This window comes from Argopecten irradians, chromosome 14, assembly GCF_041381155.1.
Source record: "Argopecten irradians isolate NY chromosome 14, Ai_NY, whole genome shotgun sequence".
Lineage (NCBI taxonomy): Eukaryota > Metazoa > Mollusca > Bivalvia > Pectinida > Pectinidae > Argopecten > Argopecten irradians.
In genome coordinates this window covers 20,920,248-20,939,999 of record NC_091147.1, presented here as the reverse complement: position 1 = coordinate 20,939,999, position 19,752 = coordinate 20,920,248, and the positions used below count along the sequence as shown (strand labels likewise).

General features: G+C 33.6%; 1 protein-coding gene across 4 annotated transcripts in view; it reads left to right on the top strand.

The window, feature by feature from the left end:
• Positions 1-15,790, top strand: part of LOC138308270 (serine/threonine-protein phosphatase 2A regulatory subunit B'' subunit beta-like) — a 46,299-nt gene extending 30,509 nt beyond the window's left edge. Inside the window, exons 3-14 of one of the 4 annotated variants that reach the window (XM_069249267.1) lie at positions 3,642-3,745; positions 4,303-4,405; positions 6,115-6,189; positions 6,449-6,535; positions 7,047-7,203; positions 7,754-7,802; positions 8,064-8,150; positions 9,058-9,202; positions 9,936-10,085; positions 10,696-10,799; positions 12,555-12,585; positions 14,309-14,444. In XM_069249267.1, the coding sequence (XP_069105368.1) occupies positions 3,642-3,745; positions 4,303-4,405; positions 6,115-6,189; positions 6,449-6,535; positions 7,047-7,203; positions 7,754-7,802; positions 8,064-8,150; positions 9,058-9,202; positions 9,936-10,085; positions 10,696-10,799; positions 12,555-12,585 (1,092 nt within the window). In that variant the 3' untranslated portion in view covers positions 14,309-14,444. Of the gene's footprint in view, positions 1-3,641; positions 3,746-4,302; positions 4,406-6,114; positions 6,190-6,448; positions 6,536-7,046; positions 7,204-7,753; positions 7,803-8,063; positions 8,151-9,057; positions 9,203-9,935; positions 10,086-10,695; positions 10,800-11,143; positions 11,660-12,554; positions 12,586-14,308 lie in introns of those variants that run through there. The other 3 variants (XM_069249266.1, XM_069249265.1, XM_069249268.1) reach the window with 3 other exon arrangements.
• The last annotated feature ends 3,962 nt before the right edge of the window (positions 15,791-19,752 follow it).

Below are 19,752 nucleotides of genomic sequence, written 5' to 3'. Positions count from 1 at the left end.
GAGGTGAACTCAGTGTGATGATACTGTAAACACAGAGGCATTCTGTACCAATGTACTTATACAAGATTTAAAATTTCTTATAGATTTATGCAAGGTTTTAACTTAATCTAGCAGAATAGCTGAGCTAATATTAATAATCAGGCTTTAAGGCACCATATTGGAATATGATAGATTAAATTATGATTTGAGGTAGGGGACATAAGTGATCTGTAATTATATATGTAACAGGGGAGATAAATACGATTGGCGTAGACAAAAGGCTAATTTTGTTGAAAGATACAAACTATTTCATGAAAAGGTCAGCAATTTATAAGTTTAATCTGTATACCTGATAGCTGTAATATGTAAATCCCATTATGATTTGTGGTAGGGGACATAATTGATCTGTAATAGGGGAGATAACTAATTTGTGGCGAGGGGAGCCACTTTTGTTATGTTGTTGATGAAAAGGCAAATTTTGTAGAATATAACTGTTATATTTGCCATTAATTATAATAAATGGTCCAAAAGTATATGCCATGGAATCTTAATAATCTCCAAGATTACCTTCAAATGGATGACTTCTAGTTATCCATATACACTAAGAATTAAGCCACAACTATATTCTATTTTACCCCAGTCTTCCTCCGCCTTGTATATCCTGGAGGTGAATGCCTCTCTCCAGAGATGTTATCTCATCAGCTCACTTTTACTGTAGACTGTCCCTCTAATTCTACAAACAGATTCAAGGCTCTGTCTTACAATCTCCAAGGATTCTACTGATCTTTGATTGTCTAGATAACACTTTTTTTCTCTGATACAAGTAGAAAGTCGAGACCTTGGGTAGGACGTATTGTCTACCAGCCTTATACTACTAGCTATCATACCTTCTGTGCTATCTATCTCCTAAAGAACTTGGGTTTATACATGTTATGAATATGGGGATAAAAATATATCTTTTTTCAGGGGAGGGGGGGCAGCAACTGGTCATGCCACCCACATGCTTTAAGATGAGATTGTATAGTAAATCTATGGTTTATTACTACATGTTAATCTGTTGGTGGGCTTGTTTTGCCTCTGGGTTTACTGAAGCTTTAATGCTGATAGCATAAAGAGGCTTTATCAATATATCCTACTGATATTACTTCATAATTAATCTTTCCCTGCAGTGTTCCTCAGGAACAAGTGTTGTATTTAGTATTTTGTTTTCTTTTCGGTCAATAAATATGAAATAAGGAACAAATACTCGATAAAATGGTGAAAAAAAGAAAGCTTCATTATTTTTGAAGACAAACTGTATAAACAAAAATGAATACCCAGAATACAGATAGACTCTTACAAAAGGACAAGGAAAAGAACAGCTAAAACCTGTAGTATATGTTGCTCTTTGGCTTAAGGTCAACGACCTGATGAAGGGCAAGGAAAAAAAGAAAAAAAAAAATTATTATCGTTTGCCTATTCCTTGTTGTTGTGATGTTACCTGAACCCTGTAGGTGATCCATCAGACCCTACTTGACGCTATAGTCTATTGTTAATGTTTAGAGATCTAAGAATCTGAGAAATCATTTTACGGTATTTTTTTGCACATTTGCCAAGTGTTTTGGACCAGTTCCACTCTCAGACAAACCTACCTCGGTACCAGACCTGGCTGGTAAACATGACCCTTCCCTATAAACTTGTTCTCCTCATCATGATTTTTGTTGGCATGGTCAGACAGTATAGAACATAATATACACAAAAAAACTATGATTTGTTGTAAGTATATACAGACTACTTCTAACATATGTTTTGTATCATTAGGGATTTATGTTAATTCGATAGTATTTGATACCATTTGATCAGGGGTATGGTCATTCATTTAAGGCACGTATAGTTTATGTGATTAATCTGGCAGCAAATTAATTGCCAATCTCAAACCTAATTGCAGATCCATAGTTAGTTATCCAATGATAATTGGTATTCTATTGATACTCCTCTTCTATCCTTCTATCTTGCCCTTATATGGCGTGGATTTTAGTAATCATTTGTTGATATATATTGTTATGTTAATAAGACCATTGATGCATTGTTGTGCATAATCAGCTTCCTAGCCACAAGTTTACTGATATACTGTCATCACTGTTCCTACCCACTGATAGACTGTCATCATTGTTTCTACCCACAAGTTTACTGATAGACTGTCATCATTGTTTGTACCCAGAAGTTTACTAATAGACTGTCATCATTGTTTCTACCCACTGATAGACTGTCATCATTGTTTCTACCCACAAGTTTACTGATAGACTGTCATCATTGTTTCTACCCACAAGTTTACAGATAGACTGTCATCACTGTTCCTACCCACAAGTTTACTGATAGACTGTCATCATTGTTTGTACCCACAAGTTTACTGATAGACTGTCATCATTGTTTCTACCCACAAGTTTACTGATAGACTGTCATCATTGTTTGTACCCACAAGTTTACTGATAGACTGTCATCATTGTTTCTACCCACAAGTTTACTGATAGACTGTCATCATTGTTTGTACCCACAAGTTTACTGATAGACTGTCATCATTGTTTGTACCCACAAGTTTACTGATAGACTGTCATCATTGTTTGTACCCACAAGTTTACTGATAGACTGTCATCATTGTTCCTACCCACTGATAGACTGTCATCATTGTTCCTACCCACAAGTTTACTGATAGACTGTCATCATTGTTTGTACCCACAAGTTTACTAATAGACTGTCATCATTGTTTCTACCCACAAGTTTACTGATAGAATGTCATCATTGTTCCTACCCACTGATAGACTGTCTTACTGTCGACTGATTATTGTTGTGCATAATCAGCTTCCTAGACGGAAGTAGCTGTCATCATAGTACACATTGTTTGCAATGAGTGGTTATAGTGATGAGCATGTTCTTAAAGAGATAGAGAGACACACACAGTGAATTTAGAGAATCAAGACAAAAAAGTGATTTAAGCCAAACAAGTGCTGTTCTTGCCACTCGTAGTAAAGCATGTATTGTTGGTAATCTGTTATCCAAATGTAATTAAGTTAAAAAAATAATCTGAAATCAAAACAAAACTGAAAAATGGTGAAAATGAGGTAATAATTGTGATAGCAGACCTGTTTATAGAGATAAGCCCTGTTTTGGGTGGGTGGGGCCCGTACCGGTTCTGGGCCAGCGGAGATAACTTTATGAAATACCATGCTTATGGGAAACAACATATGTTTCAATCTCCTTTATCCTTGGAGGCCTGGAAATCCACTTATCGCTGAGGCGGAGGGGGATCCTTAAATGTTGTAGGAGTTTACACCCTGCTATCTATACATCTGGAGGGAAGGTGTATACACATCCCAACGGTTAATGAATTTATACATGTGTATGCAGGATCCTATTTTACAATTTATCAGTTTTCCTGATATTTTGTTTGAAAAAATCCAGCTCGGTTTTCCGTATGAATTTTATCTGCAAAATGTAGTTCATGTTCTATATAGATAATGTGAATTTCAGAGTTGAAGCATGCAATTATTGTTTTAGTGAGCAGATGTTTTAAGATATTAATGCAGTCCAATATAACTTCATGTCTTCCATAAGAATAAAGAATTTTCATTTTCATAAGTATCTATGGCATTCTATTAATTTTGACATTTTTTGTGTTATTTCAGGCTTGTAAACTGCCTCTTTATTGGAAGAGCCTTATATTTCATGCGGCAGGAGGTGAAAAGAATGGCTATATTACACAACAGTCCTTTAATTCCATGTGGAAAAGGTATACACTTGTACATGTAGTTATTCTGTCTTTGCATATTAGAGTTATCTGTCCTTGGGAGTAGATATCAATTAGGTCATTTCCCTTGGGAAATATCACTCACAAAGACATGACATCTGTTGACCATCAATACTTACCCACAAAGGCAGACAACTCTGTAAGTTGGAAAGAATTAGACTACAAATCAGCCAGAGAATATAAATCATACACATATAAGTCTGCACCATGTGATTTTCAGCTATTTTGTTTCTCTTGTCTTCTTTGTAATGAAATGATAATAACTATAAATAACTCTTGGTGGCCAGTGCAATAATTTAAAATTTAAGTGATTTATGAAATGATCGACATATTATTGGAGAATTGAAAAGTATTTAAATTAATAAAACAAAAGACGAAAACAGTGCATCGGGTACCCTGATTAATATGATGTAATGTGCTTATTATGACTGAACCCTTGACTGTGAAAAGGATTTACTAGAAACTTTAAAAATGGTAATGGAATTTTAGCTATGAATATTTTATCTAGATGTGAAATGAATTGCCTTTTGTTTCTACAGAATATTCCAGACTTGCCATGATCGACCGTCCCAGTTTGTGAAGTTGTTGGCCAAACCTTCTACTAACTACCTCGAAGAGGATGACGTAATTCCATTAATTCAGGTAAAATTCTAAAAGAATGAATAAGACACTAGGGTCGGTACAGTATCTTAATTACCAAAACATTCACCAGAGTCAAACATTGGTGTGATTAGTTTTACGTCCCATTAATAGCCAGGATCATTTAAAGAAGAGTCAGGTTTATACGGTGGAGGAAAGGTTAAGAAAAACCAGCCACCAGTGGTCATGTACCTGGCAATTGCCCCACATGGGATTTAAAGTTTCAACCCTTAGTTGGAAGGTTTGTAGTAATATATGGAGACATCCTGATCACTCAGTCATCACCGCTCCGGTCTGTAATAACTGTAGCTTCTATTCCAGCTCTTACATAGTAGTGTTGTATGATGACTGACTCTTCCTTTGTCCAATGTCAGTAACATGTTAGAAGGCAAGATGACCCACTAAGGATGTTACATTATGCTAACACTAGAAAGTCAACATCACAAGGAGACAAACTTAAACATACAGCAGCCTCCAAAAACAGGCAGCTATTACCCATACCCATCATGTTTACACAAACACTTATACACCAAATATCTAATTAGTGGCCATGGCCTTTTGAAAGCTACCAGACATGTTTGATATATCTCAACATTCACTTTCTCAGCTAACAAAATATTGGAAGCATCCTTTTATAAAGTGGTTTGTGTTGTGTTTCATTAAATCTCCATTTCTATAATTCAGCTATTTTCATTTGGTGAAATTATTTGGCATATTGCCTTTGTTCAGCTGCCAAAACCAGTATGTCACGTAATAAAATGATTGCTTTTAACAAGGATCTTTTATATTTAATCAGACTTATAAACATTGTACAGAAGCTATGTGTTAAACTGTAAGGTTTTATATTGTTTTTTGGCAACAGATAATTGAATAAGATTTTGTGTTTAGTGGCTGATAAAACACTATAGGAACGTACAATTTATGTTCGATGGAGCGTGGTTATTGGCCGACATCTGTCTGTCTGACCAGCCATACCAGACTCCTAGGGTCTGAAAACTTACCTACAGATAAATACAATTTGGCTTCTGTTAGCTTTCAGTTAATTTTGAAATATGTTACTTCCACTAAAGAATTTCTAAAACTTGCATTCTTTATAATTATTGTATCCATGAAAATGAATTAAACATCTCGGCCTATAGATTGAAATGGGTCCGATACATATACTACTTCATTATTGTTTTATTAACAATTATTGTTGTTATCATTTTGACCTTTGTTTTGACCTCTGTAGTTACCATATTGATCAGAGCTCTAATCTTTGTCATGGAGTTGTGATGACCTCTGACCTTTGTTTCTTGCTTGTTATGACCTCTGACCTTTGTTTCCTGATTGTTGTGACCTCTGACCTTTGTCTTTTGTATTTTTGTTGCATTGTCACTTGTTTGCTCTGATATTCGATACTTTTCAAGCCTTTTTCTGTCTTTTAGTTTGTTTATTAAGTTAATACCTTGTGGGTAGGTATTTATTGTGATGTCATTCAAATGTGACTTCATTATTTTGTGAGCGAAACTCGCGTTGTTTTCTTGAAATGATGTAACACTTGCAAACTGATGACATCACAATCACTACCTAACCACAGGGTAAATATTTCTAATGTACAAATAACTTGCAGCCATTGTCAGACAAGATCATTCTTTGGTGGGCAATGATTAAGATTCTCTGGAATTTCTTGTTGTGTTTTGAACTTGACCTCTGACCTTTGGTTGTTACAGGATGTAGTGGACACACACCCTGGCTTGACCTTTCTACAAGAGGCTCCAGAATTCCACTCCAGATATGTAAATACTGTAAGTAACTTAACCTCATAGTTCACATAAGTTCAAAGGATATTTTAGTAAAAGTACCAAAGTTGAAGTACAATCAAATGTCTCCTCATTTTGCTCATTATAAGGTTTCTTTAGTAAAGCTAAATTTTTGGAAACTACTGTAAACCACCTTTCTTTTGCTGCTACTAAATTTCGTGATATCCGTGGTAAGGTTTCTAATACAATTTTGTCACAGTTTTTATAAAAGATTTTTAGGATGTGATTTGTACTGCTGTTACAGGTGATAGCTAGGATGTTTTACTGTATAAACCGGTCGTGGTCGGGCATGATCACAATACCAGAGCTGAGGAAGAGTAACTTCTTACGGGTAAGTGTATAGGAACATTCTATACCCAAAAGGTTACAGCCATGTGGAGTTTAGGTATTCCCTTTTACCTAAACTTCACATTAGAATTAGAATCATTTTACACTATAAAGACGTTCAATTTCAATTTAAAAAAAAAACAAAAAAAACTTATTGACAAAAGGAAGATGTTGACTCAATCTTCCCTGAAAACACATTTAGACTCTTCTAAATCACTAAATCAATGACTAGACCAGTCCATTATGAAATTATAGAGGTTGAATGAGTTATCATGCAGGCCTAGCCGATCAGCCTATAATTGTCCTTTCCTTTCAGAAGGTTAGATCATCAAATGTTTACATGAAATACATAATCACTGTAATCAAGCATGTGTGAACATTTTGTATTACTGGATAAAATGTGTTTTATCAGTTCAATTATTATTGCTGTGGAAATATATGAAACAACTCGCATTTGTTTTCGTTTTTTTTGCTTGATGAAAATGAGAACTTTATTTTTCATTTTTATATTTCAGACATTAGAACGACTAGAAGAAGAGGATGATATTAATCAAATAATTGATTTCTTTTCCTATGAACATTTTTATGTTGTGTACTGTAAGTTTTGGGAACTAGATAAAGATCATGATCTTCTGATCGACAGAAACGACTTATCTCGTCACAATGATCATGGTAAGTTGTCTCCCTTTATAAACATACATGACATATAATTACCTCCCCTTTCCACAAACATTTAGACCAGAGCCTAGCTTGATTTGCCCTGTTATACTTCTAGAATATAACTTCCGGACACTCGATTTGTAGCACTTCTGCTTCTGGAAGCTCTTCCATCTATGAGGTGGAATATCTTCTGAGAAGACTTCTGTTCTTAGAAGAGGGCAAATCAAGTTGAGCTATGGACTCTCTTACATTGTAAAATTCAACTGCGAAGTTAAATCACTGCTTCAGTAACTCTTCTCAAAAGGAACAAAAGGAAAAAATGTATTTAGTACTGTATTGTATGGTTTATACAGTAAGCTAAAGTTGTTGTTTAAAGTTTTTGGAAAACATTGATATTACCAGTTTCCATTGAAATTCTAAAGATTTTAGTGACAAAACATGTTATATATGTCAATACGATTGGACAATAGGCACATCATATCTTAGTCCTCTTCTGAAAACATTGAAATTACATTTGTACCTTCTGTTATTATATCTTTGTATATTATAATTTTATATTTAGCCATAGCCACGCGGGTTATTGACAGAATATTCTCAGGGTGTGTAACGAGGTAAGTGCTTAAATATTTTTTCTTTGATCTTTATTAGATATTGTGTTTCTTGACATCTTAAACATCACATTATCAAATTCTAGATAGTAATAATAATAATTAAAAATATGTATGTGCTATGAGAAAGTATGCATAACAGCAGTATTCATAGATATCTGACAGAGGTCACCAATTAATTTCTTATTCCATATTCTATTTTTTTTCTTTGTGCATTTTTGTTGTATTTGTATATGCATTTATTGTCTGATATTGTTTTGTCAGGGGTAAGACGTTTAAGGAGGGCAAGATGAGCTATCCTGAATTTGTGTGGTTTTTACTGTCTGAAGAGGATAAAAGGAACCCGACAAGGTATCAGAGATCAATCTAGGTTTTCGGGGAAACTACCCTTTTCTAAAATAGGGAAAAATTTGGCAAAATATTTGGAAATATGACTACTCTTATTTTAGTCCAAAATTATATTCATTTTGATGAAAAAGTATTGTAAAACAATTTATTTTATTTTTAGATTTAATAAAGCAAGAATTTAAGCTCAATAATGAAAAATTTGATTTATCATAAAATATGCAGTAGCTGTTTGATAAATATGAAGAAATTTGCAAACAAAAGTCTAAAAAAGTGATGAACAATTAGTTACAGGGGTATTGTGTTACAATAACGGTCTTTTTTAGGCTTCAGATGGGGAATTTTTAAATCTTCAGGGGAATTTTAGGCCAGAGGGGAATTCATTCCTTGAGGGGAAACTGCCCATAAACGGTAGTAAATTAGAGCTAGATTGATCCCTGCGTATGTACACTGACAAATACCTAGATCTGGTGTGAATATTACCCGACACCTGATTATAGTAGGTAGTATATTGATATTTTCATCACGAGTTTGACTCTCTCAGGAAAGTTTTAGATTAAAGTCCTTAGTTTAGAGATTGACAAAAAGCCTCCAAAAATTCTCCAAAAATTTAATGACAAAGGGATTGATAGGAAGAAGTGGAAACACCAAATAAAAAAATAGCACATTTTCTTTAAAGACAGATTTTAAAACAGTCATACCATATTCAGTATTGAATTTCAGACCAACTTTTTGTACATGTATTTAAGACTGAACTATGTCTGTTTTGTATAGAAGTTATTTATAAAAATGTGCCAAGTATATTATAAATATTACAGATTAAACAATGACAACCATCTGATAAGTATTTTGCTTGTAATTCCAAAATATAATGCTTTAGACAAACAAGTATAATTTGCGTTACTGTTTACAGTATAGAGTACTGGTTCCGCTGTATGGATCTGGACGGTGATGGTGTGATATCTATGTATGAAATGGAATACTTTTACGAGGAACAGATGCAGAAAATGGAGGACATGGGCATTGAGAAACTTCCTTTTGAGGACTGTCTTTGTCAGGTAAATTGAGAAACTTCCCTTTGAAGACTGTCTTTGTCAGGTAAATTGAGAAACTTCCCTTTGAAGACTGTCTTTGTCAGGTAAATTGAGAAACTTCCCTTTGAAGACTGTCTTTGTCAGGTAAATTGAGAAACTTCCCTTTGAAGACTGTCTTTGTCAGGTAAATTGAGAATGTTCCCTTTGAAGACTGTCTTCATCAGGTAAATTAGACTTAGATAGAACCATTGTGTTATAATAGGTATAACTGTTACAACAGTACAACTTAAATCTCGGATAAAAGGAAAACAATTATGACATTGAATAAAAGAATTTTTTTAGGGAAATACATCTGCAGTAAATAAGCTGGCCAAAGTATAATTATAGTCAACAGTATGTAAAGCTATTTTGAAAAAAAAATGTCTAATATTTGGTACTGTATAGTAGCATTTATTCCTGAAGGATTGCATCAGGCTGATAAATTATTATTATTCCTCGACAACAATTATATGTAAAGTGTTATCAGTCTAGATTGAAATATGTCTATTGCTTGGTATGTAGGTTATCTTCAACCAACCATATACATATGTAGCCATTTATTTGTCATGAGAGACTGGTTGGTTTTCTACAATTTTCTTCCTCAGAGGAAACATGTTTGTTATGCCTAATCGAAATGTTTTGTGAATATATGCATAGATTTATCAGTGTATTTGACTGAGTAATATTTCAATTCAATTTGTCTTTCCTTTTATTACAGATGTTGGATTTAGTACGACCAAAAAATGAAGGTCGGATAACTCTAGCTGATCTAAAAGGCTGCAAATTGACCAATATTTTCTTTGATACATTCTTCAACCTTGATAAATTCCTGGAACATGAACAGCGGGATCCATTTGCCAATGTTAGGGTATGTTGTGTCGTGTAGACAAGATTGGTTGACAATATTGTTGTTGAATGATGCTGAAATACCATTAACTTATTTACTCCTAAAATCACATTTGAGCTCTTCTAATTCAAATACTAGACCAGTTCATTAAGAAATTTCAGGGGTGAAGAGGTTAAAAACAAAGGAAAATGCCAAGAGAAGTTAGAAAACAAATAGTACAAATTCAATAAGTTGACCATAATCTAAAAGTGTACTGATGTTATCAAAGGGGACATGGATTAACTCATTCATCCATGAATGAAGAAATGTCTATTTGAACTTTTCTTGTTCAAAGACAGGTGAATGAGTTGAAAATTGTATGTATATTCATTGAATATGATTGTAAAATGAAAGGTTTCATATTTCCAGGAATGTACAGAATACAAGTAACAGAAAATCATTGTACCAGTTTCTTGTTAAATTCCAATGTTTATTTACAAAATGTATATCAGAAAACAGTTTAGAATAAACATAACTTTGAGAATATGTAACAGAAAGCAGACAGGACCAAGCACTGGTTTGACAACATGCGTGATAGGAATAACGTTAATTGGTGTTAATTTTTTGCTGTATTTAATTTTGTGTGATCCAGGATCTGGAGAATGATGGTCCCGAGCCTACTGACTGGGAGAAGTACGCCGCTGAGGAGTATGAAAACCTCGTGGCTGAGGAAGGTGCCATAGAACAGGAGGAAATGTAAGTCATAGCAGGGGAGATAACTGTAGAAAAAGGGAGATAACTTTAAAAGTTTGACTGAAAAAAGAATCTTAATCAGAGTTAAAGGGTATCTAGGACAGAATCATGTTTTAAGGATCCAAGCTTATGTTGTTGATAGTTAACTTGTGGAGGTTTGGAGCATACGAAGAGATCACAGATTAATAGTAATAGGTTTAATTTTGTGATATATGTGACTTAAAATTTTCATGGATTCTTAAAGAAAAAAAGGGTATTCTGATGCAAGCTATGTGAATGAAGTCTGTATTTGATATGAAGTAAGTGTATGACAAATGATGGTTTTACATGTCTGTTCCATTTCTAAGATTCTTTCTATTGAATGGGACCACAAGTAGATTTAGACATTATAAGTCAAGCCACAGGAAGTATAGACGATCATTGAAGGTATGGCTATATAGAGAGATAAATGGGTCTGCCTGCGGATATTATAGACACATATTTGGGATTGGAGATATGTACCACCTTTATATGGCTATGCAGGGTCACATTGTGACAGTCAAGGTCAAAGGTCACCAATATGTTGTGATTCAATAAGGGACTAGGGTTCTATGATGTATGCATGTGATACTACCAGACAAGGTCAAAGGTCAGCTATATGTTGTTACTGGGTAGGGGTGAGGGAACTTCCATTCGTGCATGGCACATATAATATAGGATAGCTAGACTGCACAGGGATGAATATTGTCTGTAATATTAGCTATGTAACAGTTCATAATGTATAGCCTAAATCAAAATCTTGTTTCCTTTATAGGTTACTTAACCAGTCACTTTTCAAATTATATTATTATATTATAGTATTAGAAAATATTCAAAAGAAGGGAAAAAAATATATATTATAATATATCATATTGTTTTATTAGAAAAAATTATGTGGAATACCAAGATCACAAAGTATAGTAAAGATATTTGAAAAAAAAAAACCAAATGTTATTTAATAAAAAAAAAAACAATGTAAATAATTAATTAACAGTCAATGTATGATTAGGACTAATTCACTTACAATGTAATACCTGATATGTTTGTGTGGGACTATTGTTTCTATTAGTGACTTTGAAAGATATCCCACACTAACGTCATTTCAGCAGGAAAATTAGAAAGAGTAACCTCCCAGCATCACTGGAGATACTAGTCCCGCAAAAATGTTACCTGGTATCATGTGGTACATGAATTAGTCCCATTTAAGAAATGATAATTGGTTTGTTTAACAATATGGCCTTTGCATGATCTGTAGTGGTTTTGATAGCTGGTAGATCTCAGGTAATGGTTGTTGTAAAGTTTTAGACATATTCAGTTATTTTATTTTGTGATCAGGATCAGGGTATTATATAGGCAACCAAAAAGTACTACAATGTGTGCTAATAGTACAGTAAAATATGTTTATAATGAACAAACTTACAACAAACACATTATTATAATGTAGTCAATTTTATGTCCGGTCAAGGTTCATACATTATGATTGTAATGTGTGTATACCGAACTATGCTTATAACAAAGTGAATTTGTTGGTCCCCAGAGGTATTTATAACCATGTTTTATTGAACGTGTTGTAAGAATGTGCCTTATAAACCTATTTTACTGTCATTTTAATACTGTGATACATGTTCGTATTATGTGAATCATTTATTGATAATGTTAAGAAGGAAAAGTCACAAAAATCACATTTCTTCACGCATTTGCTTTCATTGTCACTTTCCTCACATTTTTCATCACATGCAGCTGGGGACCTCGAGACGACGATTACTATTAGGTAGTATAGTTGTTGTAGACTCTTCAGACTCTTTTGGTTTTCGTAGAATGTCCCGTCTCTCTCCTGCATGGGAACCAGAAAGGCCTTGTTTCTCATAAGGACCTATATTAACTTTTGATCTATCTTTTAACAGAGGAATTGTTTCAAATTTTCTTCTGGAGTGTTTGTTTGAATTGAGATTAGTGGTTTTAGATGGAATGGGAACCAGTACATTTTGTAATGCTTAGAAAATGAAAAAAAAATGAATAAATCATAATTCATTTTATTAAAATAGCATGAAATATTAAATAAGCTTCAAGCAGAAATTTACAAAAACTGAATTGTTCGATGACTATAAAATGAAAACATCCATGCATGTTTGTTTCCGTTGCAATTTCAGTTTAAAATGTAAATGGGAAAACCATATTAAAGTATATGATTTGATAACAAAAAAAATCTTATTTGAAAAAGGTATAAAATGAAATTTGCTTTGGTGGACAAGAAAGGCTTGTGTGAGATGTGACAAAAAAACCAGCCATAATTGCTTCTTTTCTCTGCTGGAGTCTCTATTTCTTAATACAGCTTTACATTTACAAATTCATCTTATGTTGCATTTGATTAGTATCAGGTAGTGATGTTTTCTTTCTAATATCAGACAATTTATTTCATTGAGAATTCTAACTAACAAGGATTAGAAATATTCAATTCTTGCATGTATGAAGGTTTAATGACAGATTTCCTTTTATGGTGCATATTTTGATTTTCTTTCCTTTCTTCTGAATCACGTCTTGAAGATTCATCAGTAGTTTCTGGATTGACTTTTCCTTTTTTCTTTGTGATGTTTCTGAATAGTTATAAAGAAAAGACTTTCCAACTGGGTTATACTTTGTCAATCTTGTTGTTATGAAAGTTTGTTTTGTGTTTGTTTTGACCTTTGAACTATATGTAAGAGTTTGGTCGGTATTGACCAGCTAGATTCTTTTATGTGAAAAGGTTTTTTATATTAATTTTGAAAATGTTTTGAGTTTCTGTAGAATTTCTTTGTATTTTAGTTCAAGTTTTGTGTGATTTTGTATCATTCCCCATTCATATGTATTAAATAATCCTAGAGTTACCTCCCTTGCGGTTAGGCTTCTATTGTGACATCTTTTTTTTTTCTGAGCGAAACTGACGTTGTTTCTCTGAAAAGTATGATGCTTGCAAACAAATGATGTCACAATCAATACCTACCGGCAAGGGCAGATAACTGTGATATGCTAATGAAGAATAGTCCATACCCGTTAACCTGTACGGTACGTATAAATGTAAGTAATACAGATAATAATGAGCATGTCTCTAGGTGATGGTCGAACACAGGGAGATCAGAAATAATACAGGGTTTGTTGGCATATTGATGTTGAACTGTAATTAGTAGAAATTGAAGACCAGTCGATAAGCATATCTGTCTGTGAAACTGGTAAAATTCTTGCATGTGTAATACATATAGTTTGATGTCAGATTATTTTTATTTTGAATGATATATATGTACATATGTAGTGGATATAGCTATGTCAAGTTAATCTGTACCATGAAATGAACACAAAAATATCATAGCACATGTTGCAAAACTGATTTTTGCTTTAACTGTGAGAATGAAGTCTTGAACATTTATCTTGTGTATATATATAACACCATTGTCTTAGTATTTTTACAGTATAGGACTGGCTCTTGTATGCTAACATTTCCTACAACTTTGTTGTTACAGACTGTATGAGGACGACTTTGAACCTGACGATGATGACATCATACAGAAAGAGCGTGCAAACTTGGAACTCGAGATGCAGCGGAACTCTCCTGTAACGCGAGGAGGAAAAATGGGCGTGAAGAGTAACAACGATGATATCTATGACTTCAGTACAAAAGATCTTGGCTATTGATTCTAGTTAGTGTACACATGGAAAGTTTTTGTTATGAAACTTTTACATAAATATTATCTTTTGGTTGTTCTCAGGATGTTGATAAAGTCCCTTCAAATTCCTGACTTTTATTTTATATATCAGTTCTCAAATGACTCAACAGCTTGTTTCAAGGACTGCTATTGGTCAGCATGTATGATACAACAATTATGATTGGTTAATACTTACGGTAGGTTACAAGAACTGTGTGTTGTCAGTATGAATGCCACACCAAAAGTGCTTCAGTTTCCTACAGATGTTGAGAGCAAATGAAGTGTTTTGATTTGAAGTAACACAAGTTTTCATTGGACAGGATAATTGCATATCCCGTACGAGAATTTGTATAAGGCTTATGATTGGTTAATGTAAATGTGTGCAAGGTGAAGAATAGTTGTGAGACGTCAAAACTTAGTGGACACATGCAAATTAATACCACAGGTACGTGAAGGAAAACCAAACCCGAGGTATTGCATGTGGACATATAATTGAACAGTATTAAGTTATGTCAGTCAGTCGTTGTGTGAACTGCATGTACAGCATATGTTATTTAACTCTGTACAATGTGTATATATAATTTATTAGTGTATGATGAAATTTTGAATTTCGAATGTGAATGGACATTTGAAGGTAGATGAATTTAGTGAGATTCATTTAAATGTGGGTTACATTCTTGTATCCTACATCTTATCTAAATTTACCAGAACGTTTTCAATCACCGCTGAGAATTCAGACTTGCAATGTGCTGCTAAAACGATGTAAAGTAATTTGTGAATTTAATGTAATGACAGTTTTACATCAATTCCGTCCACTTAGATGTATGCACACAGCATCAGGAGCCGTTTCCAACACTATGTGACATGTGTTGTAATTTTGTGCCTTATATATTTTTTTTATTGGTGAGATGTTAATAACATTTTTGATGCATCAAAGGCTCTTTTGTGTTGTGAAAAAATGGCAATTTTTGTTGCTCAGATCTAGTTGATGAAATATTAAATAAAATGACAATTAAAGCTTGTAAAATGCAGAGTTACTTCCCCTAGTCTATTTCATTTATTTGGGCCTATTGTAAGTTTCACTTGAAACATTTTGATATGTTATTTATTCGCCTAGAATTGATATTTATCCTATTAAAAGTTACATTAGTGCTTTATATCATATTGCATTATTTGTTTTACCTTTTAGTTCGGTACTGTTATGATAAGTAAATGCCTTAATGCCGTAGAGCGACTTACCCAGACATTGAGATATCATGTAAATAGTCTTATTGAAATTGATTGGAGTTGACATTTTGATAAGATGATAAGATTAATTGTTATTGAAAAGGAACTACCTGCAAGGTGTGATGGAAATCTGCTGTTAAATATCAGTGATGGTCATCCTCTATAACATTGTGTTGTAGTCAGAATATAGTGGTAAATGTCGGGTGTATACACTTTATAACCCAATCCTATCCTCCCTACCCCAACATCACCCTAACCTGGACTTATCAGTGATGGTCATCCTCTATAACATTGTGTTGTAGTCAGAATATAGTGGTAAATGTCGGGTGTATACACTTTATAACCATCATCCTCCTCCCCAACATCACCCTAACCTGGCTTATCAGTGATGGTCATCCTCTATAACATTGTGTTGTAGTCAGATATAGTGGTAAATGTCGGATGTATACACTTTATAAACAATCCTATCCTCCCTACCCAACATCAACCTAACCTGGCCTTATCAGTGATGGTCATCTTCTATAACATTGGTGTTGTAGTCAGAGTATAGTGGTAAATGTCGGGTGTATACACTTTATAACCCAATCCTATCCTCCCTACCCCAACATCACCCTAACCTGGACTTATCAGTGATGGTCATCCTCTATAACATTGTGTTGTAGTCAGAATATAGTGGTAAATGTCGGGTGTATACACTTTATAACCCAATCCTATCTTCCCAACATCACCCTAACCTGACCCAACTCCACTTATAGCGACACCCCTACCCCCCACCCCCCACTCCCACCCCACCTTATTGTATCCTGAAACCCTTGTGTCCTTCTACACCTTGCCTTCCCACAATCCCATCCTAACTCTGCCCTATGATATTCGAGCACCATACATCACATGTTAACTCATTGTCAGAGATCCATGTTGATTGCACTATGCTACTCTGCACCTATCACCATGTTTAAGTGCAGTGTACAAGTAGGGTAGTGCAATAAACTATCTCCGAAGATAAGTTTACCTTTAAATTGTCATGTGTCGGCCAAAAACCCATCTCTCACCTGTTCCTCCCTCACTTAAACAAAAAGGTGCTATAACATATTCATTCATTGACAGCTGATATGCAGCTTGTTCAATTTGATTATCTTTTGGAATATTTTTCTCTAATGCATCTAAAGTGTTTTGTTGAAGTGCATTAAAATGACATCATTCAGGGCTTTTCCTGACTGGTATTGGTCTCCATTCTCAATAAAAATTATTTGGTACCTGCAAAAACATCTACAGTTAATACCAGTACATTTAATGATAACTCAGACCTCACATTGTTATATTTTAGTTCTCTCATGTAGATTGAGAGTTCCTGGCAACAAAAGAAATTGTATACATTTTACGTAAAAAAATTTTTTTATTTATTCTTAAACCAATTACAAAGCAAGTTGTATCAATACTTGTAATTAAAAGTTACATTTTTTTTATGAAAATGTGCAAATGTGGCTACCTGTGGGGAAAAAAGTTCAGTTATCTCCCCTGATTTACATGTATTATATGTCATAGGAGCTATAATATTACATATTTATTACTAGGGTTTAATTTATTGTTTAGTTCAGCCTTTTAGTCTGCTCAAGGTCTGAAGTGTTTTTGTTTGTACAATTGCTCCTTCATTGTGTCTGTGATAAATTGATTATGTTGCCTAAAAGATCAGAAGTTTCTTTTGCTGTATGATTTTTGTTCTAGCTTTTGATTGCATTATAATATTATATCGGAATATGTTTGACTTCTGTTGGGGTTAACTTGCCAAAATAGTCATGTCTTTATTTTTATGCACCACAGAGTTTCAAAATAAATGAAAAAAAATATTTGAAAAATGTAACTATAGAAATTTTACTGATGAAAGTGAGAAAAATATCGTAAAATACCCGCAGTATTTGTGACATGGTAAACTTAATATTTTTGAGTGATTAACCATGTCTTTATTATTTATTGATACAAACTTGTATATATTTATTTGTGACTTTGTTTTTGTGTTGGGTCTGAATTCATGAAACATAGCAAAAGTGTACCACATATTCTTTGCAAAGAATCTCTTGTATTTGGAAATTACTGAAGATTTTTTTCTAAATATTAAGAAATGAAGTTTAAGAAAATATCTAAATAAATTATTTAATAGTTTTCCCTTTTCTTAAAGTAAATCTGCAGTATAAACCTCTCATATTTATAGAAATTAGGCAGTGTGTTGCTTTCATTTGTGTTACACTGTAAAGAATCTTTTGTTTGTTACAGATACATTGTTTGTGTGTAGAATTAACACATGCTAGGTCAATACATTCGATTGCATGGTTACCATAATAATCATGATGTTCTAGTACATTTATTACAATGTTTTTGTAACTTAGACTAATTTTGATGTTGAATTCAGTTGAGTTTGAAGTATTTGATTAATCTTGTTAACAAAAACAGCCTCATCATATTTGTTGTATATTTACAAAATGTTTAAGCTTGCTCATAATTCATTGCTGTTAATTTAAAGTATTGAACAATGGAAAGGTTCATTGAGCATTAAAACCTCATATTTTACTTTATTTATCCAGCATTAAGTCGTCATAAACAGCTGGCAAAATTAACATGGGTCCAGTTGTTCAAAGACTGATTAGCTTAATCACAGTTCATCGACAATTTTCAAATCAAGATGAAATGATTTCTTGTTATGATAACTTTACAAAATTGTGTAAGATTCTTACTAGCTCTATTATTTACCTAGTAACTCATTTCTGTGAAGATATATTCCGACACATGTCTTGCAGTGAATGTGAAGTGAAAGTTTCACTAATCAAGCTATTAAGCTAATCAGCCTTTGAACAACCAGACCCTGAATAATATCAACCTACTTTAAAATGGCACATTGATTAAACTAAATGTTGTATACCTGATATAAAAGTCAGCATGGTGAAACTCAAGACCTACAGAGGATGAAATATGGTACAAAGTGAAAATTGTAACATGAAATTTCACACAAAATATCAAATATTTAAAATATGAATTATGTTCAACCGTCAATGTGAACTGGTTCGATGTGAATGTTAACATTTTGTGACTTCTGATATCATTTTACAATCATTCATCTTAATTATTATTAATCAATTAAAACATTACTATGTGTGTTCAACTGATTGGTTACAAATTTGATGTACTCATTAAATGAGGCCAATAGATCACATGTGTTTTGTTGTTTGTGAGTAGTTTACCCTGATAAGGTTTGGATAAACAAGATTTTGGTGTCTGTCATTGATTGTTCTAATCAAGTCTCCACAGGAATATCACCGAGTTACTTAATATTTATATAGGGATCCTACACTAGACAAAATAGTAACAAGAAATGAAGGAATAGGCTTATGGTTATTTTCTTAACTGATGCTATATAAATAACAGTTTGATATAGACAGTAACTATTCTGAGCCTACTTTGTAACTGATGCTGGGAAGATAGTGATTTTTAGATCAAGAGACATCAGAGGACCTTCATGAGGCCAATTCCATATGCTCTCTTCTACATGTACTTCTACCTAAAATACAACTACTCAAATCCAGTCTCCTGATCTGTAGCTCATCTGCTTCAGGAAGCTGTTCTCTCTATGAGCTGGTAGATTTTCTAGGAAGGCTTTCCTACTGAGAAGAGCACAAATTGAGTTGGCGACAGAATAACTTTCTGCTGTCACCACTTTGTGTTTCAAGTACAACCAGGTCAGATTTTTCTCCAGTGACCATTTAGGTAAATGGAGAGCATTTGAACAAAATTTCCCTGCACCTTATGACCCTGGATTTTGATGTCTCCATGATACCTAACCTTATGACCTTGGTTTTTGATGTCTCCAGAGTCTTAATTCGGTTTGCTCTCTTTTACATCTAGAATATAACTTCCGAACACTCGATTTGCCCTCTTCTACTTCTGTAAGCTCTTCCATCTATTAGGTGAAAGATCGCAAATAGAGTTGAGCTAGTGACACCTGACCTTATGACCCTGACTGTTCATGTCTCCATGACAAATGCATG